At 31.5% G+C, this 25,405-nt stretch overlaps 1 protein-coding gene across 2 annotated transcripts in view; it reads left to right on the top strand.

The window, feature by feature from the left end:
- LOC106793647 (opioid-binding protein/cell adhesion molecule homolog) overlaps positions 1–24,689 on the top strand; it is a 156,249-nt gene extending 131,560 nt beyond the window's left edge. For both annotated transcript variants that reach the window (XM_014760770.1, XM_014760771.1), the window contains exons 4-10: positions 8,179–8,337; positions 12,283–12,411; positions 12,572–12,709; positions 16,404–16,553; positions 17,601–17,657; positions 23,541–23,606; positions 23,718–24,689. In XM_014760770.1, coding sequence (XP_014616256.1) covers positions 8,179–8,337; positions 12,283–12,411; positions 12,572–12,709; positions 16,404–16,553; positions 17,601–17,657; positions 23,541–23,606; positions 23,718–23,881 — 863 coding nt within the window. In that variant the 3' untranslated portion in view covers positions 23,882–24,689. The remainder of the gene's footprint in view (positions 1–8,178; positions 8,338–12,282; positions 12,412–12,571; positions 12,710–16,403; positions 16,554–17,600; positions 17,658–23,540; positions 23,607–23,717) is intronic.
- The last annotated feature ends 716 nt before the right edge of the window (positions 24,690–25,405 follow it).

Here is a 25,405-nt window from a genome sequence, read left to right as displayed (position 1 = left end):
TAAAAATTCTGAATATATTCATACGCAATTAAGTATAATTATCACGATCAAATCCGGAACGAGTAGTGGTTTCATTTGGAGCACATTTCGTCAAACAAGTTTTTCCTCTTTTAACTTCCATCTGAATTTCGACTTATTCTCTCTCTCTCTCTCTTTCTTTTTCTTTCTCTATTTTTCTCACATATAGACACGTCCACAGAGGACGATGTCCCATTTAGCACGTTGGCATGCAATGACTCGAATACGTTGTTCGATTTACGCATCGAAATTAAGCCACGCTTGATTTACACCAATTCCGTGATAGAGATCTATAGATATATATCTTTTTTTTTATTTTATTTTATTTTATTTTATTCTTTTTTTTTTTTTGTGTAACCATTTCCACGACCATCGAGACTCATGATGCACACTATTTTCACTGTCACGAAGTCTCCTCCTGGTTTTAGTAGAAGTAGCTCTGAAAGAATAAAATAGGGGAAAGAAAGAAAGACAAAAATAAAGAAAAATGTTAAGAGAAAAAAAGTGAGAGAGAGAAAGAGAAAGAGAAAGAGAAAGAGAAAAGCCAGGGACGAAAAAGAACCGCTTTATTTTAACGTCACGTTGGCATGATTAAACAAAGCCGTAAGAGTTGAAATGAAAAACGCGCGAGGAGTGGAATTTGTAAAGGGAAACAAAGGAAAGTGGCAAGTAACATATGTAAATCAAAAAATTTTCTTGAGTTGAATGTTAAACTTTCTGGGACGATCTTTATTTTCATTAATTCAAGTCACTGGACGCATAACGTTACAATAATCTTTAACCTTTAATATTCAATTATTTTTAATAACTGTGTGATTACAAATTATTCATTTTTTTCACGATTTTATTTCATTACTTATTTTACATTATATAATTTGATCGGTTTATCGAACCATTTCATTGGATTGATGTATAAATTCATTTAAAATATTTCAATAACATATATTTCCACAAATTCATAAAAAAGATCAAATGAAAATGTTTAAATAACATGATTGATTTAAATGACATATAGAAAAATTTTATGAAATAGTTTAAAAAAGAAAAAAGATAAAATAAATTATATAATAGCAATATTAAATTAAAACTTTAAACTCGTGCTAATAATTATGTATTAATTCAATATTTTTAGAAGAAAAGTGTGTTATTGCAATATTGACGTGTACTATACTTTGTAATAAATAATTCATGTATATATATATATATAACGTATGTATATATATATATATATTTCATGTATGTATATATATATATATATATATTAACGTACATTAAATATGTATCAACAGTAATTATCACACGCTACGTTTAAACGTGTACTACATATTTTTCTTTATTCTACCAATAACTTTATTAATGCTACAACACAAATTAAACAACAACAAAAAAAAGGGAAAAGAAAAATATTATTCATAACTTGTAACCCCCGATGTAATATTTGTACCCATTTGTTTTTATCACAGTTTGTTGAGAGAATTCGCATCCAAAAGAGAAAAAGTTTAATACAAGTGTTCGTGTTTTTTTTTTTCACTAACCGTTGTCTCTTTGATACATTTTCCTGTCCCCTTTTTAAGTAGGAAGAAATTACGAAAAAGACTTGTAGAAATATTTTATTTTAATCTAAGATACTGCTTAAGGGTAAAAGCTCTAAATAAAAAGAAACGTGTCTGCTCGTGTCTACTCTTATACAGACCTTCGTTGTAAAAGAGATTGAGTGGTAATGAAATCGAGAGAATAAAAAAAAAGAGAGAGAAAACAAGATAAAAAGTAAAAAAAAAAAAAAAGAAAAGAAAATTAATGATCAAATACATTTAATACCGAGCGTCTGCAAGTGTTAAATACAAGAAAACGTGGGTTGAATGTGAAGTTAAAGAAAGACCTACATTTATTTGTTTCCGTTGAAATTTATTTATTTATTTGGTTTTTTTTTCTTTTTCTTTGGGGTCTCTGGAAAATTGCAATTGTTGTGCGACGACGTGATAATAATTGGAGGGAAATTAAATAGTCGACGATTTATCTGCGTGTTGGATGAAGAATAAGTAAAGTTAAAAGTAAGCAAGAATACTGGGTAAGAAAAATTTGACATAATCCGTGATAAGTATCGTTCTCTTGTGCTGGTTAGTAGAAATCAAGAAACTGAGATATGATTCCCGAGAGACGTACTACCTAACAAGAGAAAGTTCTTATCCTAAGAATTATAATTTTAATGAAACTTAATATTTAGAGCACATCGAGTTATTTAAGGAAAATCTTTTTTCTTTTTTTTTTCTCTGCTTTTTTTGGACGTAAATTTACATTCGAAAAAATGAAATCACTCTGCAAAGTATTCCGTATTTTTTGCGTTTCTTTTTTTTTTTTTTAATATAATTATAATAGGATAATCTTAAGGAATATATAAAGAAAAGAAACTTTTCATGAAAGAATTACATTATATTTTAAATAATATGTTAATTAGAGTTGCAACAGAAAACTAACGGTAATTTCAAAATGAAAGTTCAACAAATATTATTTCAAGAAGTATTATTATTTAAAAAATTGACAATGGAGAATTATTTAACAGTCGGTTCGTTAAATATAAATTTATAGAATAATAAAACTCGAATAATTTGATTATTAAATTTGTAGAGAGAAACAGACAAGATAGAGACAATTAACATCTTCGAGAGAGAAAAGCATGTAAAATTATTTATATATTCGATATAAAAATGACTTTGGGGTATATGGAAGTTATTAATGAGAAATTTTGCCAACCTTTTTATTACTTTCAGATTAGAATATTAAATTATTTCGTAAAATAATATCGAAATGACAGTCTTTGATTTACAATCAGTTGCCCATACCTAAATACACAAACATGTTTGCATATGCATAGTATGAAAGCGAATATACACAGGATAGTGTTTGCGACAATCGCATTGCATCTGTCGCAACTGCCAATTACATTTGCTTTAACGTAAGCTGATTAGTATAAATAATGATTCATTATAACTACCTTTATTCTTAAGGGAATGAAATTGTAATACATGTTTTTGCATGAAGAGGAATACAATGTTGAATACAATTTTATTATTATAAGAAATTACGTAAGACGAAATTATTCTATATATTATTATTAAATAGGCTTAACATAGTACTGCTAGTACAAAAGACTAGGAAAATTAAACCACGAGAAGAGATGCTTTGTGACTAATTCAATTTAAGTATTCTTCACCGTTGGAAATACCGTTGCATTCGTTTATTGCTAAAGAAAAAAAAAACTAATTATATAGTTGTTTTAATTGTTACTTGATTATTTTATAAGAAGTCACAATTATCTAATTACCATTAAAAAAACTTTTAAGTAATCTTTATGATAGTTGTGCTTGAGATTATTATTTCTAAAGAAATACATTTTTGTTCTCGACTTATTGTTCCGAATAATATAAACATTTCATTTTTCAATATTACATGAAATTTAATGATTATATATTTTCAATGCAAAATCGTGTAAAAGAAAATTCGTTGCTTACGTTAATTTCAGGCTTATGTTCTCAAAAAGATTTGAAATATGAATATTTGATCAAAGGGATAATTAATATCTACAAATGATATATCTTATAAATTTCGATTACCTAACCATCAAAGAGAATTTACATTCTCGTGAAAAATGAAGAAGTATCTGATGTACGTTTTGAAAACTCCAAGGGCAGATGAAAATCCCGGAAAATGCGAGGCTAGTTTCCGATAGTATAGTGCGGTTACCGGGAGTCAAAATAGACGAGAGATAGACCTAGATTGATGCGAGACGCATGGCTTGCGGGTGCAGGACATACGATTTGCAATACAACCTTCCCCTCCCTTCCTCTCTCAGTCCCTCGTTCAATCAGGAGATGGAGAGCAGCTAGTAAATGGAGAAATCACAGGAACGAGACCGTAACTGAAGCAAACTCTCCTATTCTTATTGCCTTTACAAAGGAAATACTTTCTTTTTCTCTTCCTTTTTTTTTCTTTTTTCCCCTAACAAATGAAGAGAAAGAATCGTTGATTAAACTTCGTTTTAACATTAATCTAACAAACTAAAATATATATTTTTTCGTGTTCAAGTTTATATATATATATAACAAATATAGTAATTATATTATATGTACTTTATATAAATGAAATGTATAAAATATTTCCAAAAATATAATTGTGACTTTTGTAACATTAGAAGCAATTGCATACGATGCATTTCTACGAACTTTATCAGAATATGGTATTTTTTTATTTTGTATTATGTTGGATGAATCAAGGGAGAGTTTCTTGGTAAGGGTGAACATCTGAAAGTCTAGAAGCACACACGTCATATGGTCCAGACTATAACTCGTAACGTTTCTATTTTATTCCAAACTATTATACCGCATAACATTGGATTCGGTTCGCTGCCCTGGGCTAGTTCGACTCAGCTTGAGATTGATGGCACTAGGAGATATAGAGCAGCAAACATACAAACTCGTATACACATGTGTACGAACATATATAGTATATATATTTATAATATAATTCAGAAGTTTCAACACATGTCGAGTATATATAATAAATAATATTAAATATACAATAAATATAATTAAAATCCTTGATAAAAAGAGTAACGTTATTCATAACATTTCAAGGATGTGATAAAGTAGATAAAATATATTAAATATTTGTAAAAAAAGAAAGAAACAAAAATTGAAAATAAGTTAAATAATAGTTATCCGTACGCGAAAGCAATTTGTTTCTTGACATTTCAATTTAATTTTGTTAGACAATTATAAGAATCCCAAAGCAAAGAAAAATCGAGTGTCCAGTAGTAGATTCTACGCTACTAACGACAATCCAGATCCAGAAAGCAAAGCGTATCTCTAACAAGGCAATAAAAAGAAAAATAAATCGTCCCGTTGTTCTTTCAGGAACGTTTCTCACGCGTGTCATAACCGCTTGTATGTTGCTATTCGTCCAATCATACCGCTATTAATCACAAACCTTTTTCCCTTTGACTATGTAGTATCTTCAAAAAAAGAATAATTTACAAAAGAAAAAGGATCGTCGTAGAAAATGAGAGAGAGAGAGAGAGAGAGATAAAGCTAAGCGATAAGAGAGTTCTGTCAAGCATAGATGCAACGGGATGCATTTATCGTAGACGCGTGTGTCTTCTCCCTTCGTTCTAATTTCCGCGATGATCGAGACACGTGTCGTACGGGTTGCTGCACAATGCCGCTCCGAGTTTTGCACATTATGACACAAACGTCGCGGCACGTGGCATTAAATTTTCGGAAGGGTGACTGAAACGATGGGAATAGTAGGAGTGGTAGTGATGGTGGTAGGGGTAGTGGTAGGGGTAGTGGTCAGAAACGGACGAACCAGTGGGTGATTAATGATAGTCGCAAGGGTGGCAGCTAGTAGTCACGGGACGAATACTTCCAACACGTAACGTATACCTTCTCTCCCTATAGTAGCGTATAAAACGAAAGAGTACACGGATTCCGAGGAAGAAAGAGGATCGGGGAAAAAGGAAAAAAGGGGAATGGGTGGGATAGTTAGTAAGGGTAAAGCGTGTGTGTGGTGGGAGAAAAGAACAACGTATGTTTCTGTAATGCTAGAACGAGTACGAGTACGAATACGAATACGAGTACGAGAGAGAGAGAGAGGGAGAGAAAGATACAATGATAAAGAGAAAGAGGAGAGAAAAGAGGAGTGCTCTCGATTTGACCCGCCAATTCAGCATCAGCCATACGGCCACTCAACCGCAAATCGAATTCTAGCCTTAGGGCAGAATAAAATCGACCTCGTGTGTTGTAGGTCCACCTCCTTCACCTCCACCTACACCTACACCTCCACCTCCAGCCATACACATTTCTTTTTAGAAAGAGAAAAAGAGTGAGAGAGGGAGAGATAGTCTACTGTGCACCTTCGGGCTGATTCGCATTTAACCGACACACACGGTAAGACATTACTCGCGAGGGACACGTTTATTCGACGCTCGGAGAGTTCTTCCACTTGACTTTAGGGTTCCTCTGGACGAGCATTCAATTTTAATGGACCTACCAGAAAACCTCAAATGGGATAATATTACTCCACGAATAATAATAATAATTTCATATCTTTTGTCTTGTTGAATACAATAAGTTTTTTTGCTTATGACCATTAACAATGAACTTCTTATTCGTTAATAGCATTAATCTTATGTTTTTGGTTGGAAAACGATGTTGCTTACAACTGATTTAAGCTTAATGATCAATCGTGTTATCTTCTAATATTAATCCGTATGATTTTTATCATAATTATTCTTACGTATGTCCACGACAAATCATTCCTACAAAATGTATTCTTAATGAACGTCTAATTATCAAAATGTATGGTCAAGGGGGGGGGTAATGATTTTAAACAAAATTATTTGATAGTGAATATTATAGCAAGTTTTTATGTATATTCTTATTAAATATAATTATATCGTTACTTAAAATTATATATATATATATATAGATCTAAAGTGGATATTTTTGACGATAGATTCATAGAGAACGGATATAAAGTCGTTCGACCAGCCATGTAATAAAAGACGCTAATCGTTTGTAAGATTAAGGGAAACGATCCTTCGGAAGACGAAGTTTCAGTTCGTCGTTAAGGCAAACCGCTTTCCTTATTACCGAGAAAATTGTTTGTACGAGAGGAAGAAAGAGAGAGAGATAGAGAATGGGTTTGGGCTCGTCCTAAATTTACCGATCGTATCTCTATCATTTACGAGCAAAGGGAGAAGAAGAATAGAGAGAGAGAGAGAGAGAGAGAGAGAAGCGGCTTTTCACGACCATAAGGGAAGTTTCTGTCCGTTGAGATCTCAGTAAAGTACGTTACGATTCCAGCTTCCGCCGGATATTCCGTCGCGGATGTGTCGTTTCGCGTTATCATTCTCTACTTTATTACGTGCACGAGAGTCCCTCCTCGTGTCATGGTTGTTCCTTCTATCTCTATCCCTTTCACCCTCTGTATTCGTCTCTGTCTTTCACGTATCCACCATCCTTTCCCACCCTTTCCTCCCACTTCCTATCCTTTCTCTTTCTATTTCTCTGTTCCACGTTGTTGAGTAGTGTTTGTAGGTGAGCACAATCGTGGATCCTGGCCCTACGAATCCGTTCGTTCCGCCTCTGGTGCACGTACTGTTCGGTTCTGGGAAACCTGATTTATAGACGCATAGATATAGTATACTCCTAGCCAGTTCGCTGGCGGCTCGTGTACTTTGCTAGGGTTATTGTTGCGTTAACTGTTATGAGGACTGGTTGGAACTTGCTCTTGTAACCACTGGATAAAGGTGGTGGACGTTGCACACACATATGCATAGGTAGAGAAGGAAAAGTGAGGAGGGGGTGAATGGGGATGAGAGAACTTATTGTTAAGAACTTGTCACTGTGGAAATATGTGAGTTCCATTTTCTATGTCACCAAGTCCTCTTCGTCTTGTTTCCATTTTCTCTATGTTATAGAATCAATTTCAACTAACACAAACTCTTGCATATTTTTCTTATCATAGATTGTAAATGCAATTAAGGATGTTACATCAATTTGTCTTTATTCAATTAAAAGAAATCTAAGGTGACAAACAATTAGATTATTATTGAATACTTGTTTAAATAAGAAAGATAACAGTAATTTATTTGTGAACGTCATTCGAATAAATTTAATTATAATGAACAAGTGATTGCTTTTCGGTGTTTAAAAGAAAAAGAAACGATAGAAGATGAAAGGAGAGGAGGAGGAGGAGGTATTTTTATTTGTTAAAAAGCTAAATCGATTCGGCGCCCTTTACGAGTCTCTCGCGTCGTACTTTGAAGTAGAAATTTCGTTATTCTTACTTCAAAGCATCCTCGAAAATAGATGGAACGTTGTTAATCGTCGTAAAACACGGTATCATCATCAACGTTAAAGGATGCACACAAAACGAGAGTAAAATATGTTATTTGACGTTGTCGAGGATATCAAGGAAAGGTATAATACGGTATGATACTGATTGAAAATTATTTTTTGGTACGAAGATGTATCGATAATGTAAAAAAAAAATACATTTGTAATATTCGATCTCGAAAACAAAAAATCGAAATATTTGTTATTTTCGTGTAATTCATTTTTTGTTTTTTTTTCTTTTTTTTTTTTTTTTTTTTTTATACAGTTCCACCAGACATTTTGGACGACGAAACAAGTACGGACATGGTCGTGCGAGAAGGAAACGACGTGACATTACGATGTTCAGCAACGGGTTCACCAGCACCGAACATTACCTGGCGTCGTGAGGATGGTCAACAAATTCTCCTCGGTAATGGAGGGAAAGGTCAGTTTAACGATTTATTTCTTCGCAAACAAACGTAATTAACTTGTTTTTAGACAATGTCTAGATGATGAATTTTCTTTAATTAAAGATTATTCTATCTCTATTTTAATGTTATCGTTCCAAGTAATTTCAATTCTGAAAATGTTGCTTGTAAAAATGAATATATTTTTCTTAACTCTTTCTATCTCTCTCTCTCTCTCTCTTATATATATATATTATTTATTTCAAAGTAAAATGACGTAAATCCTTTCATCCAACGAGGAAGATACTAAAACTGATAGTTTAATATATCACAAATAAGTCAGTAGATAAATAATTAATGTTTCTTACGTCTATCTGACGGGATTAATTAAAATACTGAAGCTTAGGTATTGGGGATTATGAAATGTTTAAAAGAAAAATAGAACGAGATAAGAGAGATAATACTTATCGATCTTCATTTATTGTTAGAGCTGACTTCTTATAATTAACTAAAAGTGATTTGAAGAAGTCTTTTTGTAATGCCTAACAAAAACATACAAACGAGTAGAAGATCAAACTGAAAGTTTCATTTGTTAAGTGCAAAATAAACAAGAATATAATTCTTTCTCTGTCTCACTCTCTCTCTTTATTTCTCTTTTTGAAGGATAATCCTAAGATGGTTCAGTTTTTTTTCCATATTGTGGAAACCACGATAGTGTTTGTTTCAGACCATTTGGTGTTTCAGTAAAATACAAATTGTAACGTGCTTGCAGTGTTTCCCATTAAAAAGACTATTTTTAGTTGCCATATTTTTTCTATTCCTTCCGGCAATTTCGTTCAGATATTGCAATTTATTTTCTTTTTCGACAATTTTTTTTTAATATTCCCATCAGACTAATATTGCACAGTGATGACAGATTTATAGATTTTTTTGGTTCCTGTAATACATATATATTCAATGATAATTAATAAATAGTCGGAACTTCAAACCTAAATATGATATTGCTATTAATTAATTTCTATTGATTTAAAAAAAAAGAAAAAATTTTACAAGAAAGATTTCTTAAACATACACATAGGAATAATCTTTTCAAGTTTTGGTTTTAAGTTACATTTAATTCAATTTCAAATAAATCATGTCTCTCTCAGTGAAGAGTGTATTATCTGTGAAAGGGACCTAACTAAACCTTTATCGCTTGTTATGCATAAATTATGCTTCTACTATTTGTACGATAGTAGTTCTATAAGTACTATACAAAATATAGAACACGGTGAAATACAAAATTTATTGACGTATTCGGATTTAAAATTAGTTTGTAATACGTTAGCATTTAAATCACTGAGAATAATCATAAGAGAAATCTATTAAAATCGTTTGCTAAAGAAAATAACAGACATTATTTTAAAAGACTATAATTAAAAGAGAAGAGACGAGAAAAGACAATTTCATTTCGGCTATGAGATATTCAAATACTCTTGTATATTGCAACGACAAGATTAAGGATTATTTATACTTAAGAGAATAATGCAAATATAGAGCTACGAAACTTCCATTTTTATTTTTTTCCATTATTTCGTATATAATAGAATATTTTTGAGGATTGAATTTATAAATACAAATATTCACCTTTTAATTGGGTCAGAGAAAGAACAAAAAGAAAGAAAAAATTAGAAAAAGATTAATCAGAAATAAGAATTATTATAATCCATGGAAATGCAAATAGAATATAGGTTTAAATACATAATTACGTTTTGTTAAGTACTGAAATATCTGTTTAATTGATCCGTAATTTTATAATTCATTGAATGAGATAGGAATATTCGGTCACGTTAAACAAAAAAAAACATAATCTAATTTACTGTGTATCTCGGTCTTTAAATATAAGATGATATAATTTGAGTATTCACCTGCATAATACAAATAAACGAAACATCGTTCCTGGTATGAAAAATTACAAATTTACATCGGGACAACAGGCAGTATTCCTGTTCCGAAAGTTTTATCTTTTTGCAAGCAACTAGTTTGAAATATTACAACCCATCTCTCGTGTATAAAACCATATCAGTTGAAACCATTTGTTTTTTTTTTTCTTTTACAAACATTGGTTCACATTAAATGACGTGAATGTCGTAAAACATTATCGTGTAAAATCTATTTATCTATTTTCAATATTTTTCTATATCTCTCCCACGCAATTTTTTGTCTTATACATTAAAAAAAGAAAAACGTATTATTTAACAATTTCACATTTCAAATTGTCCGACAGACATGTCCGACTAAAATTTCGGGATTTCGTTAGAATCGAATAATTTCATCTAAGCTAAAACTATTATTTTAAATAAAGAACGTGAGATACCCGACGACGATGATACGTTCGTTAAACAGTGAAAAGGTGAACAGAAAAGGTCCGTCCAGTGATGGTAGTAGCCTCATTGCAGTTATATCGGTCCCATGGAGTTTCTCTCAAGAGAGTAAATATACTACGTTTTAGAGTAAGGGCCAAGGGTTAGAGGAAGGTAATACGTTCCTAGAGACGGGAAGATCTTCTATATTTGCATTGAAATTGGCAAACACGAGAAGAGAAAACGAGAGAGGGAGAAGGAGAAAGAGAGAGAGGTAGGTGGGTGGTAGGTAGGGTGGGAAGGGAGAAGGGCAGGGGTAGGGGGAGGGGGAAGGGAAGAAGAGAAGAATAGTGCGAGTGCGAGTTGGCTCTCACGTGCACAGGATTCCGGTCTAAGCAACAATGAATAACCGGTAGTGCAATCTTAAGCCGTGGTTAACCGTATCCGCGCTTTTAGTTCATTACAACTTTAATCCGTGTAGTCGGCATTTCGAATCGAAGTATCATTTCGAGACGTGTCGCATACAAAGTAAGTTGGAAGTATTGAAAAACTATTAAGGGGGTTCGTGAATTTAAACGGGAAATCAAATATTTATTCATTTGTACGTGATCAAGATTTAACGCGAATTTGGAAGACGTTCGTTTAAAAATAAAATGAAGATTCGTTTGTTAAAAAAAAAAAAAAATAGAAAGAAAGAAATCATTAAACGAGTTTAACAACGAGTCATTATTATATTTTCTTATTTGGATAATCTCATAATTTGTATATATATTCATATCGAAAAGTATTTAATATTTTGATATTTTTTCGTTCTTACAAAACGAATAAAAATTATTCGAGGATAAAAACTAAGGTTTGTTATTGTATTTTTTAAATTGAAATTTTTTCTACAAGCGAAACAACGAATAATAATAAATTGTTCGATGACTATGCTCATTGTTCGAGTATTGTCATATTCGCCTTGTCGTCGTTATTATCGTAACAACCCCCGTTATTTGTCATCAAACATCGATCGACAATAGCGTGGGAGAAAGAGCATTGTTGTTGCGAACCTTGTTGTGTTGTCCCATAGAGTCATAAGTAATCAGCATCCGTTAAAGCGAACAACACGTAGGAGAACTCTGGTGCTGAGCCAACTCGCTCCGGCCTTTCCTTAGATTCTCTCGCATAGCTTTCATAAGCGTGTATTCAACAATATTTAGCTTGTTAGAAACGTGCAAATATTCCATAGGATTTAATTGTGGTTTTACGCTTGGACGTAACAGACAGCCTCAACGTCCGAATAAGTAAACCAAATTTGCCTTTGTATATATATATATATATGCAAGGGTAGCATCAAAACTGTGTTATCGAAGTTAACGAGTCACTTTAAATTGGCTGTTTTGAATCGGAAAGTCTACGGTTAACTATGGAAGAAAAATGAGACACAATTTTCTCTCACTCTTTATAACGAGCTACGACTAGAAACAAGAAAATGATCAATTCTTTTTACAGTTACGAGCCGGCTGAATGATAAATTGAAACGAATTTCAAGAAGAAGAAGAAGAAGAAAGAAGAAAAATGAAAAAAAAAACGATCGATAGTAATCCCCCTCCCCCCATCATAGTCGTGTAATATTGTCTTCGATTTTTATTTTTTCAGCTATGACCGTGGAAGGGGCTCATTTCAATATTACCAAAGTAAATCGACTGCACATGGGCTCGTATCTATGCATCGCGACCAATGGAATACCTCCGTCAGTCAGTAAAAGAATCACGCTGATCGTTCACTGTACGTAATTATCAATTGTCTTTTTTCTTACAAATTCATTTACATTTTATTAACTCGCATTAATCGTAAAATTAAAATGAGAGATTTCTTTATTGGAATAATACCATAGAGAGTTTTCGTTAATCCTTTTTATAATAGACACAATGAATTGTTTTTTTAGTTCCACCAATGATTACTGTACCAAATCAATTGGTAGGAGCTCAGGAAGGACAACTAATGACGTTGGAATGTCTCTCGGAAGCTTATCCGAAATCTATTAATTATTGGACAAGAGATAATGACGAAATTGTACCTCAAGGTAACAGAATCCTTTTTTTTTATGTTTAATTATAGAAATTAAATGAGAAAATGTCTGAATTTTTGTAGGTTTTGTTTATTGCCAAGATTTGTTGTTGTTGTTGTTGTTGTTGCTGTTGTTGTTGGTAGGAAAAACGTAGTAAATATTTTCTTTTAGTACGCGAAGAAATAATGAACCCATTCCTCCCTTATATATAACGAAAGCTTTATGTCGAACGTATAAACACGAACGCGTACATATATATATATATATATATATATATATATATATATATATATATATATATATATATTGTATATGGCCAGTGTAAACGACTTTACTTTGCTTTATGTTTCGTCCATAAAAACCTGCTACACTTTACTACGTCAAATCTTCATCTTTTCTTTTTTTTTCTTTTAAAACTCCAACAATTTTTTTCCACATTACCGTTGATTCGTTTGATAATCTTTCACGAAAATTCATATATATATATTATCCTATTTATATTATTTCTCATTAATTATTTCGTAATTATTTCGTTTATAATATAATCGTATGAAATAATTGTTTCGAATAATCATTCAATGTTTCGATAGTTTTTGTTTACACAAAAGTAATTTGAAAACTAATTATAATTATATTTTCCTGTAACTTCAATCTATCATATGTATCAAATGAAGAAAATTTTGCTGTTCGCTTATACATACATTTATGCATACATGCTTGTGCACGCGCATATTAATATAGTCTATACTAATAAATTACTTCGAAAGTCGATCGATTGTTTGCTAAGGGGGATTACTCGAGATCTTAAAACAAGTTGAAATCTTCGTTCCAATAATAATTAATCTACTTTTATCCGTAGAATATCGATCAATTAAGTAAAATTTATATAGGTAACATCAAATGAAAAGTTTGGTTTTAAGTTCTAAAGATATATATATATTACCTACAGTTTTTAATTTAAACAGAATTTCGTATTAATTAATAATAGTCAATTTTAACATACTATAAATTACAATCCAAAATGTTCTTTGACATTCTAATGAATTATAATCGTTACATCTCGATTGTTATTTGTGTGTGTGTGTGTGTGTGTATGCATTTTGTAAAATCGGATGACAAGAGAAAATAGTAAAACTTTGAAATCTTAAAAAAAAACAAAAAAAACAAAAAACAGGACGTTAGATATGCGAATTATCAATTGGTATATTTAAACAGACAAACTCCGACGAATTCTAATATTTTTCCTCTCTCTTTTACTTTCCCACGACAGTTTACTCGAACAGAATTAACCTTTGAATAATACATGCGAATCTAACAGGACGTTAAAGTTATAACATCATTTTATCTGGCATTTATGAGAAAGACCGAGGACACGAGTACGTATAGTCTGTATATAAGAGTAGAAACGTTGTATCCTTTCTCTCCCCTTTCACGATTTTCCTTGCATAGCGTTTATTACAACGCTATTGTAGATGATATTTGCATCTGTATTGAAACCAATAACGTCACGCACAATGCCAGATTTTGATCCGACAATCGTGTTAGTACGCTGACTATAACCTTTTTTCTAATCTTTTTATATCCTAATGGAAATAATAATATGTCGTTAGTGCTATTCTTTTTTTAAAAAATGTATCTGCCGGTTTTTTGAAAAGCGTAATTCGTATAGACGAAATATTATTTTTATAATATTATCATTACAACAATAAAACTAGATACTTTTATTATCTCAAAAACTTATAGAATTTATTGAAAAATGTCTCAAGGTTTGATATTTTATTCTAAAATAGGTGAACGTTGGCACGATCAAGAGAGAGATATCGTTATGACGGAAGCTTTAACGTTAACATTTCTCGTACTCGAATTGTATTGTTTCGGAAATCGAATTGCTCGCATCGGTGCACATTTAAATACAACGAATGTCGATACTTGAATAATTCGAATTGAGGTATGTACCTAGGTATATGTATACGAGAAGCAAAAGAATGAACTATGACAAAAATTTCTCTCTCTCTCTCTCTCTCTCTATAGAATTTTTCCATTTTCTCTTAAACGGCCCAACCAATTGCGAAGTTTGTATTTATATTGTTTTTTATTTTTTTTTTATTTTTTTTTTTTTCGGGAGTTACAGATTCGTTGTAGCATAGAATTTCAGAACTAGACGAGGCTAGGATCATTCCACGATGGCAGCGGACTCGTTTCATTCGAATTGCTCATCGACCCTTTCCCGTTACCTATATATATATATATAGCTTTCGTTTCTTCGATCAATTTCCATTTATTTTCTAATTGAAAGCATCGCACTATGCGCTACGATATTTTCGCTTAAAGCGAGAATGAAAAAGGTTTCTCCTTTTTTTATTCTTCTTTTCTTTACGTTTTATTTTATTTCTCAAAAAAAGAAAAGATACTTTCGATCCAAGAATCTAACAGCTTTTATTTATAATTTAGACAAAAAGTTTCTCTATGATAAAATTTGTCCTAATTTTCTCGTTGTCTATTATTTTCCTTGAGAAATTCATTCTTTAAAAGTATATATATATATATATATGTGTGTGTGGGTGTGTATTATTCAGCTTCGTAGTTAATTTCTCAAAGGAACAAAAACTCTTAGAAGGAAAAATCATCTAATTGTTGACGTCGATTAAAACATTCTTTTGAAAAAATTTCTTTTGACGTTCGTTCTTTAAATTCGCAACTAAATGGGGATAATATTACTATTTTACGAACACGTTTCTATCTTATTCTAAGATAAATTCTAAACTAGACGAAATATGAAATCCTTAGGAGAACGAAGAAGGACGTCGGAAATGTCTCTGAATGGTGTCGATCTAAACAGAAATCACGTTAGCTTAGAAGGCCGTGTATAGAATACTAAGTTAGATCGAGATTTACGACGAACAAGTCGAGGAATCTGTTAAACTGATTGAACTATTGTTACGATCCTTTAACGTTTTCTCCAATTTCTCAAGTGCTTTTTGTCCAATTTTAGCTATTCTATTACCTATGCATCTACGTTTTTCATCTCTTTTCAACTATCACACAATAGATGCGACTTACAAGCTAAATTTCTTGCAAGAGTTTAGATAAAATATTATTTTTTAATGTGCACACAGAGTTAAGTATACTTATGTGTAATATTAAGTTTTAATTTAACTTTAATATTTTTATTATTTCAAAAAGATAATTTCATTTCGTTAGATATTTCTTTTTTTCAAATAGATCGCAAAAGTTAAACAAGAAGGAAACTAGAATGCATGCATGCATGCTTGCGCGCTGCCGTATGTGCGCATGTGTATGAGTGTGTTTTTTAAAAAATGATAGAGAGAAAGAAGCCCTTTGTTTAAATATCAGTGCGACCTTTATTGTCGTGCGATTTAAAATCTCATAAAAAAGGGTAGAAAGATAAAGAATGAAAGAACTCTTGCGTATGATTTTTTTCATATCATTACGAGGAACAAATTTGCATACCGTCATTAAAAAGATCTCAATTATTATCGTTGCATTATTATCGAGTAAAATATTTGTAATGATTTGATTCGATATCGTTCTCTACAAAAAGTCACATTATATACATTTTTCGAAAGATTATTTTAAATGGTTGAATTAATATATTAGAAGATATAATGATAGAAAATATATATGAATGTTAAGTGTCAGGAACACTATGCATAATAATTGTTTTCATCGGTCGATACTTTTATTTCAGGAGGAAAATACGAGCCGGTCTTATTAGACAACACCTATAGAGTTCACATGAAGTTAATTATACACTCGGTGAGCACTAAAGATTATGGTTCATACAAGTGCGTTTCAAGGAATTCATTGGGTGACACCGATGGAAGTATCAGTGTATACGGTAAGTAAAGAAAATTTTTATAAGACTCTTTAGTCAACTAATTAATTAAAAATGAATCCGTCCAAGTTTTACAAATGAAAGAATAATAAAGGTGTATGTAACGTGCAAAAGAAAACGAAAAAGAAAAGGAAAAAAAAAGGTATATAAAGAAAAAGTGATTAATTGAAAAGCCCTAAATTATTAAGAAAGAAATTCATTTTGACATCGTAGAAATCTCGTTGGAAAAATCGTTTCATGAAGAAATTGAAGAACAAACGAATTCTATTTTAAAAGGGTATTATTTCGTTCCAATTAACGAAAAGTCGCGTATTCAAAATCTCAACTTGGAAACTTGTTGTATACTTACGTTAGTTATTTCAGCGCGTATAGTTTGTGATAGTTTCTCGCAAGTGACAGGTGGAGAATTTAGCTAGTTCTAGTCGGGTCTCTCGGAAAAAAAAGGAAAGAAATAAAGGTGTCAAAGTGTGTACACCTTCGTTCGAAAATGTTTGCACTCATAAACTCAAAGATAACAAGGAGTTAAATAATGCATAAAACTAGGCCGAGAGTTTAATCTTATCTCAGGATGTAAACTACGCGAATTTTTATACTTTTGGTCATACGTTTCCTTTATTTATTATTGTACGTGTAAATAATATATACGTACAAGACGGGCCATTTAAATGGGAAGAAAAAAAGAAATCCTTTAAAAGAAAATGATTTTATAGAAAGTTCTTATTTCATTCGTTGTTGTCGTTCTTTATTTTACTCTAAAAAAAAATAAAAAATATATCACATAAATATGTATGTAATTTTTTTTGTTAAGCTTACAAGCGAACGAAACGAAAGTTTCGAGTGTTTTCGCGTTTAAATTTGATCGCGTTTTAAACATATTTTAATACGTATAAGGTAATAAAAAGCAATATTATCATCTAACCGTAAACTCTCGATTATAAATTCGTATATACGCGATCGACAAAAACCAATAATTAATTATGAACCACAAATTTACGTATGCACGTATAGTAGATTACTTTTTGTAATTATTTCGTTTCTTGCGCCTTCCAGCGATACCCTCCGGTTCTGGTTCCAATAGCAACACAGGCAATGATACAAAGTACAAAGGTAAAGTACTTTTTATCGTAGGTCGTAAATCTTTGAGTTCGTTGTTCTCTCTACGTTCTTTCACTCTGCTTCCTCCTTATTCTTTGTTCCATTCTATATATATATATATATTTATTTTTTTTCCTCTTTTTCTTCTTCTAATTTTTTTTTTTGGCTTTAACTTGGTTTTACCTTGGCCCGTTTTATTCACCCGTCCGTTCTCACAACCTTTTTTTTTCCTTTTCTCTCACGTTCGTCGTACTTCGTTATCTTTTTTTTTTCCCCGTCTTCTTTTCCATTCTTTCATAGTGCTTTCTCTCTCTCTCTCTCTCCCTCTCTTTCTCTTTTTTAGTTTTTCAATGTAGAGAACCACCAAAATAAACGTACATTTCACAAACACATACATATAGATCGTCGATTCTATTATTTTCTCGAAGTACTGCAAATTGATATCAATAGATAAGTACTTTATTTATGTTAGATATGCGAATCGAACATCGATCGGCACAAATTTCAATTTCTCTCTCTCTCTCTCTCTCTCTCCCTCTGGTTTTTTATTACTAGCATTGTGTCGAGTGGTACTTGTCGAATGATGCCGCGGCGCGCGCGTAACGCGTGCTTGCATTGAATCAACGGGTCGCTGCTTAATTAGATCAAGCACGTACATAGTTTGTGATTCCTGATATACTTTCTCTTTCTCTCTCCCTCTCCCTCTACCTTTCCCCATTTCTCAATTTTTTACCTTTTATTATCCATATTTTCCTTCTATTTCATAGTAAATATACCTTGTACGTAAAACTAAAAGAAAGAAGAAGAAAAAAAAACACAAATCGCACAAATCGTTCAACGATGGATGCAAAATCATTAATAAGCTGAAATTTGTTTTTTTCAAGGAGTAAAACGCTAATAATTTGTTCATATAAATATATATTTGAAAATATTCCCAATCTTGACGTAATAGAAATCACGTAATAATATTTTAAACGAAATATTTCTATTTTGTTTTTCTTTTTACTTTTTTCCGGTGCGAAATTTTGTTTTTTTTTCTTTTTTGATCGTCGACTAAAGCTTTAAGGTCTTTTAAACCCTGCCTCTTCTCCGGTGCTTCAAATCGTATCGTTTCTCTCTCTCTCACTCACTCACTAACTCACTCCCTTCATTTCCCGCCCTCGCTTTCTCGCTTTTTGAGTTTAAAAGGTGAATGAATAGAAAAGTCGAGTCATGTCGGAGGTTCGTAAATCGACCTTCTCTCGTTTGCTCGATAGTTATTCAACCGAAGGTGGTACAAAAGTCGATGCTTCGCAGAGACACGCGTTCCAGAAAGTTAAAGAAATAGAAAAATGGTATAAAAAGAGAGAGAAAGTATATATGTGAGTATGTATGATGTGTGAGAGAGAGAGAGAGAGAGAGAGAGAGAGAGAGAGAGAGAAAAGGAAAAAGTCTATAGAGGAATCACAAGCAGCAGCAACAGCAGCAGCAGCAGCAGACTCATAGCAATCGTAGTAAAGCCGAGATAGTAAGTATATCGCAAGATAGACGTTTAGAGAAACGACAGTTTGAGAAAAAGCTCTGTGCTACGAATGAACAAGATTTTGGCCTCCCAATTCTGTATTTTCAATAGATCGTCGGTGTACGTAGGTGTATATGTAAGGTACTTCTTCCCATCAATGACATTCGAGGAACAAGCGAAATTCTTTCTCACGCGTGCAATTCAAAATCTCGGACGTAAAGATACATTTTTGTAAATTCTCGTATGCTCTTCTACTGGTATATAATATAGTTTTCCGGGATTCTTTTTTATTATTATTTTTATATTTATTTCTATTTTTATTTTTATTATTATTTTTTTACGAGTAGGGGTATAGATATTTCATCAAGTTCGTGACACGCATGATATATATTCATTTATTCTGGTTTTGATTGTTCCCTCTCTGTTCTTTTTTTATTCTTCTTCTTTTTCTTTTTTTTTTTTATAAATTATTGACTAATAATTCATTGTACGGTACTCGTGCTATTCTAATATTGATTTGCTGATTATATCGGATTTTTTAGTTTCTTTTGTCTTTTTTTTTGTTTTTATTGTAATTTGATTTCGCAGCAACATTTTATGGAATAATTGTCTGTATCGTTAATATGTCGATGTAATTAATATTTATCGTCGATGGATAATAACAAATAGTTTCAAACGAAAATGAAAGATTGAAAATAATCGTATAGGATATCATCGAAATTGTAATGCCCAGATATCTCCGATATTATCCAATTACAATAATATTTATTTATTGATTTAAATTATCATTATTATTATTGGCGACAATTTCGTGTTACGTTTTCTATTTCTGCAGTTACAAATTATGTAATATAATTGACCATCAATTTTTTTCTTTTTAGATTCCATTTATCATAAAATATAATACGAATAACATTTAAACTTTCATTTCTTGATAAGGCAAGTTAAAATACAGTTTTATGAATATAACTGTTCATTATCATTAAAATAAATTAAATAAACATTTGCGATAAAAATTTCTCGTAAAAATTTAAATAATCAATTGATATACATATTAATCGACTCATACAATTATATTATAATTCTCACGTATAAATAAAAAATCTTCAATCTACAAATGAAATTAATAATAATGTTAGCTTAACACGCATTTAAATAATTAACATACTTACGAACTTATCGGATCATTAAATCATTCCCTCCCCCCCATTATCAGATTTTTCCGCGAACACGAAAAATTTTCGCCTTTAGCTTTGATTTTCCTTCGGTTTCGGGGGCCTCTCGTATCCTGAGTTTCGTTTTTTGTACCAAATTGCAAAGCAAAAGCTGAGTCAGTAAGAGAAGGTATTTTTCTCTATTCGCTAAATTTGAACTTCCGATGTTTATCTTTGTACCCTTTTCGTTAAAAAGTTATGTTACACGATAGAGAGAGAACACTTTTCATGTACTCTTACACACAAGCATTACATCTCCTCTTTCTCTCTTTACTATCACGAATGATGCAAAAGTTTAAATTATTTGTATATTTATTCATTACATAACATGTTTCGTTTAGTTTGTTCCTTTTTTACCTTTTTTTTTTTTTACGTTCCATATGTTCGCGTATAAATGTTTCCGTTTTTTTCCTGTTCTTTTTTCAAAGCCTAAAGTACATAAATGTCGAAAAGCAGAAAACTCGTCCCCGTGTTCCAAAATTAAACTTAAAAGGATAAGAGTGTAATACGCGTAAAATTTGCGAATATATAGTAAGGCTGGTAACAAAAATACACTGGCACCAAACTGACATTTAATTTGCTACTTTCTTTGAGGCTCGTTGTCATCGTTCCAAAGAGCTCTCCGCTCTTTTTCGTTCCGCTTTTTCTTTTCTTTTGAACCATTATCTTTTCTCCGTAGTAACTAGGTATACGCGTTTAAAATCTGATTGCGAGAGAAAAAGAAATAGATCGATTGATAAATAATTATATTCGTAATTATATACGTACATGTAAATTAATGAATACAAAGAAAGAAAAAAAAAGATTTATTTCGAATATTAAATTAAAAATAAAGAAAATAAAAAAGAACAAATTATACAAGGGAAAAGAAACAAAATGTGTGTGTGTGTGTGTGTGCAATATTGTATGCCGAATAAAACATATTTGAATGTTCTAAAATGAAGTCTTTTCAACATTTAACCAAATGAAAATCGTCCTAATTGATTAATGTAATGGTAACAAATTGACGAAAGGGAGAAAAAGAGAAAGAGAGAGAGAGAAGAGGAGGGTTGGAAAGGTGGCAACGTTTATTTGTATTTGCGACGAATTCGATTATCCCCACGGTATTTTTCTGCTGTTGTCTGTCCTAGCGGGTGCCATTTATATGCTAAATATGTCCGCGTTCGGTGCCACGAACGCGATGATTGGCTAAATTTATTATGTCGTCGGGACTGGGAAATATATTCCTATCCGTAGAACGCTATTTCCAATGAAATGACATGCTCCGAGAGTACAATGATGATGTACAAAACCAGTTTGAGTATTTTCATTTTTATATTCTTTTTTGTTTTCTCCTCTCCTAGTAGTCGTGGGGCGAGGGGAGGGTGGGAATCGAGTATTTTTTCTTTTTCCTTTTTTCTTACGAACGTTTCACGATTCACATCGAAAATTTCCTTTTTGTCCCCACCATTCCCCACCCTCCCACGCTTAATCTAAGTATAATGTAATACGTATGCATATTTTCGTGCATACGTGGTATTGTATATGTTTTTGATACGCAAGTTTGACATAAGTTTGAAAAATATTCGAGATGGTATTACGAAGAGAAGACGTTTCTTTTTTCTTTTTTCTTTCTTTTGTATTCTCTTTTTCTCTCTCTCTCTCTCTCTTTTTTTCTATCGTTCAACTGAGAATCTTACAATATGACAAAATATTTATGAATATTCTCTCTCGCTGGTGCTTCTAACACTTCCAATTCTTCGTCGATTTCTTTCTACGAATATAGATCCGATGACAAAATCCAAAATTTATTACTGCCACGCGACCGGTACATTCTCGCACTATTCTACTTTCCACGTATACGTGTGAGTGTGTATGCACGGAATCAGTCGGAAATCGATATATGCAAAATATTTTGATGCTAACAGATTGGGAAGCGACGTTGTGTACGATAGAAGATTTATAGACCCGGTTTTGTTGTTACGGGTCAATTTTATTTTACCCTATCCCCCCTTTGGAGAGAGGTAGCAGTTCGTTGAAAATATACGCGCGTGAAGAATTCACAACAAGTGTATTGTAATTTTATATTTGAAAGTATAGAGGAAGGCAATACGAAGGATTGTCCGAATGATGATTTTTAATAATTCGTAAATAATTTCATTTCACGTTTACGTGTGTGTGTATATATATATATATATATATTACGCGACAAATATAAATTCTAATTATATCGATCAATCTCTCAATTCGTTTACGAAATTTTGCACGAATTATTAGAGTGAAAATTGAAATCAACAATATTAGAGTATTAAACAACCGTTCGATATCTGCATAATATAAAATAGTTTTATTTAACTACAACGATGATATTATTTCAATGTACTTTTCCTATCACGTAACATATGATATATAATATATGTTATATAATAATATATGAATCATTTCGAGAAAAGGGAAGAAGAAAAGAAAACAATTATTTGAATTTAAAAGTATATATATATATATATTGTGTCAAGAAAAATAATGGCGTTTAGTAGTTCTATCATACCAAAGTAAAAAGACTTTAATTAGTTCAGTGGAATTTAATTAACTGACAAATACGCGCGACCAAGAAGCTGTGAAATTTAAGCTTTGAAGAGAGAGTCTTCGTTTGCTTGGAAGAATCTTAGAGTCGTAAGAAGAAGACAATACCGATAATTGTACGATTCAAATGAATAACAATGTTGCGTCCGTCAAAGTTGCCATTAAAATTTATTACCGGAATTTCATTTTGGTCTTACTTTGTGTTACGAAAAATTAGATTGTACAAAATAAACAAATTTATAAATTGTATTCTATGTAGATTGGAAACGACTACTCTTTCGTCAAAAATTCCATTTAGACGACCGATGTACAACAGTGTGACCTAAAATTTATTTGAATAAATGAGATTCCAACAGAATGATAATTAAAATTTCGCAGCATCTATAAATTTCTAGAAAGTTTAACATCGACAAAACGACAATTAATCGTTAATATTTTTATATTCTCATTCATTCATCTCCACGTTATATTATTATTATTAAATCAAATGAAAATTTCATATACCAACTATACAGCACGAAAATGTAGTAATTTTCCCATACAGTAACAGTAGCAATCGTTAATTTTTCCTTAAATAAACGATAAAAGCAGAATATTAGATTGTTTACTTGTTTGCAGGAAAACTGAGGCAAAATTCTGGAAACAATATTCTCGAGGGTAACCAAGATATGTTAAAGGAACGAGGTATGTAAAATTACATACTATGAAATATCTTTTGTTAAGATGATAATAATACTATTTGTAAAAATAATAATGATCGATAATTAAACAAAAAATTTGCTAAAATATTTGTAGATCTGAAACTTCGTAGCCGGAATAAGAATGGCGATGTGACCGATGATTATGAAGATTCGAGCTCGACGAGGAAGAAAAGTTCAGAACTTTTATTAATAGTAACCATTATACTGATCTTGTGCCTGAACCATCGTCTACCATTTAGGACACTTAATCCTGCTTGAAAGTCATGTCACAGAATTACCGGTCAGCAGCATAATATTATCGAACAGTTATGGCGATTTTTCTTAAATCGCGTTAAAAACAACTTGGCGAATAACCTTGTCAAAATTTATCGCTCAGGGACTTTCATTCAAGATTGATGCTGACCAACCACACGCAATCTCGCTTTGTATTATAATGTAATAATTATTAAGAATGTATAGAGGAGACGACGAGTATAACGATAATGGGTGTGGAATGCATTTTCTTCGTCGAGTTTAAACAACTCTCAATTTGTTGTTGTTCTCACTTTTATCGAGATCTCACAAAGTTTATTCGTTAAAAGGAAAAACGACCGAAGGTTTTTCTGGAAGATAGGATCCTTCCCAACAACAGCTACTCGACTTCCATCAGTTTCCTGTTTTTCCGTGCTCGTCCTTTTTAAACAATCTCCTTCTTCTTCTTTTTTTTTTCTTTCTTATTTTCTTTCTTCTTTCTCTACCTTTCGAAATTTCGAGAGACGATTCTTCAGAAAAATACAACACTCAATCGATAGCAGCAGCTAGAGCATGGAAGGATGTTTGATCGAGGGAAGGATGTTATTATCTTTCGAAAAATAAAGTAAGAAAGAAAAAAATCCGGAAATTGTATATTCTAAAGTTGATTCTCGACTAAACACCCAGCAGGTTCCTTGAAAGAAAGAAAGAATTTTTATTATATCGTACGAGTATTTAATAACGCGCAGTTACGTAGTAGGATATTATTATTATTACGAATGATCTTAAATTATTCTAAATGAAGTGTTTTTTTTTAGAAAAAGATTAAAATGAAAAAAACCGAGGAAAATAATCAATCGGCTTTAGTTAAAGTGAACAAAAAAAAACCTTTCTAAAGTAGTCTACAATATCCCATATAAATTACTCGACTGCAATATCAGAAATACAACTGCCAGTGTAACTGCATTCTAATTATTCTAATTAATTAATCGAATGGATATCATCGTAATATTAAAGAACATTCGATTAATATCATTCATTTTATATATGAAAGAACAAATATTGCGTCAGAATTTGAATGAAAATAAATCTGATCTAATGACTTATAGAAAAAAAGATGTATTGTAAAGAGAAAATTAAAAAGATTATTATCAAGGACTATGATTAATTTATCGACTTTTCGTGATAATTGATAAGAAGAAAAGCGATATAAGCATGAAATACATTGTGTATAGATCATATCTAATAATGTATTAATTAGCGATTGTACACGATACTCGAATTATACAAATCAATGCTTTTAATCTCCTACGAAATATCTCAGACACATTAGTTTTATTTCACCAAAATGAATAAGAGGTTGTTCTCTAGTCGATACAATTAAAGAAATATTGAAAGACTGTACGAGGACATGCATATTTCTTTTTATTATTATTTTTCTTTAAATAAATGTGCCCTTTTTAATCATTTCGATGATCAATTACTGACACTTCGTGTGAACACACACACACACACACATACACGTACACAAAAAAATGGATACAAGTGTTG

This window comes from Polistes canadensis, unplaced genomic scaffold (genome assembly GCF_001313835.1).
Source record: "Polistes canadensis isolate GaletaPanama2010 unplaced genomic scaffold, ASM131383v1 scaffold_16, whole genome shotgun sequence".
NCBI classification, from domain to species: domain Eukaryota; kingdom Metazoa; phylum Arthropoda; class Insecta; order Hymenoptera; family Vespidae; genus Polistes; species Polistes canadensis.
This window is presented reverse-complemented; position numbering and strand designations above follow the sequence as displayed.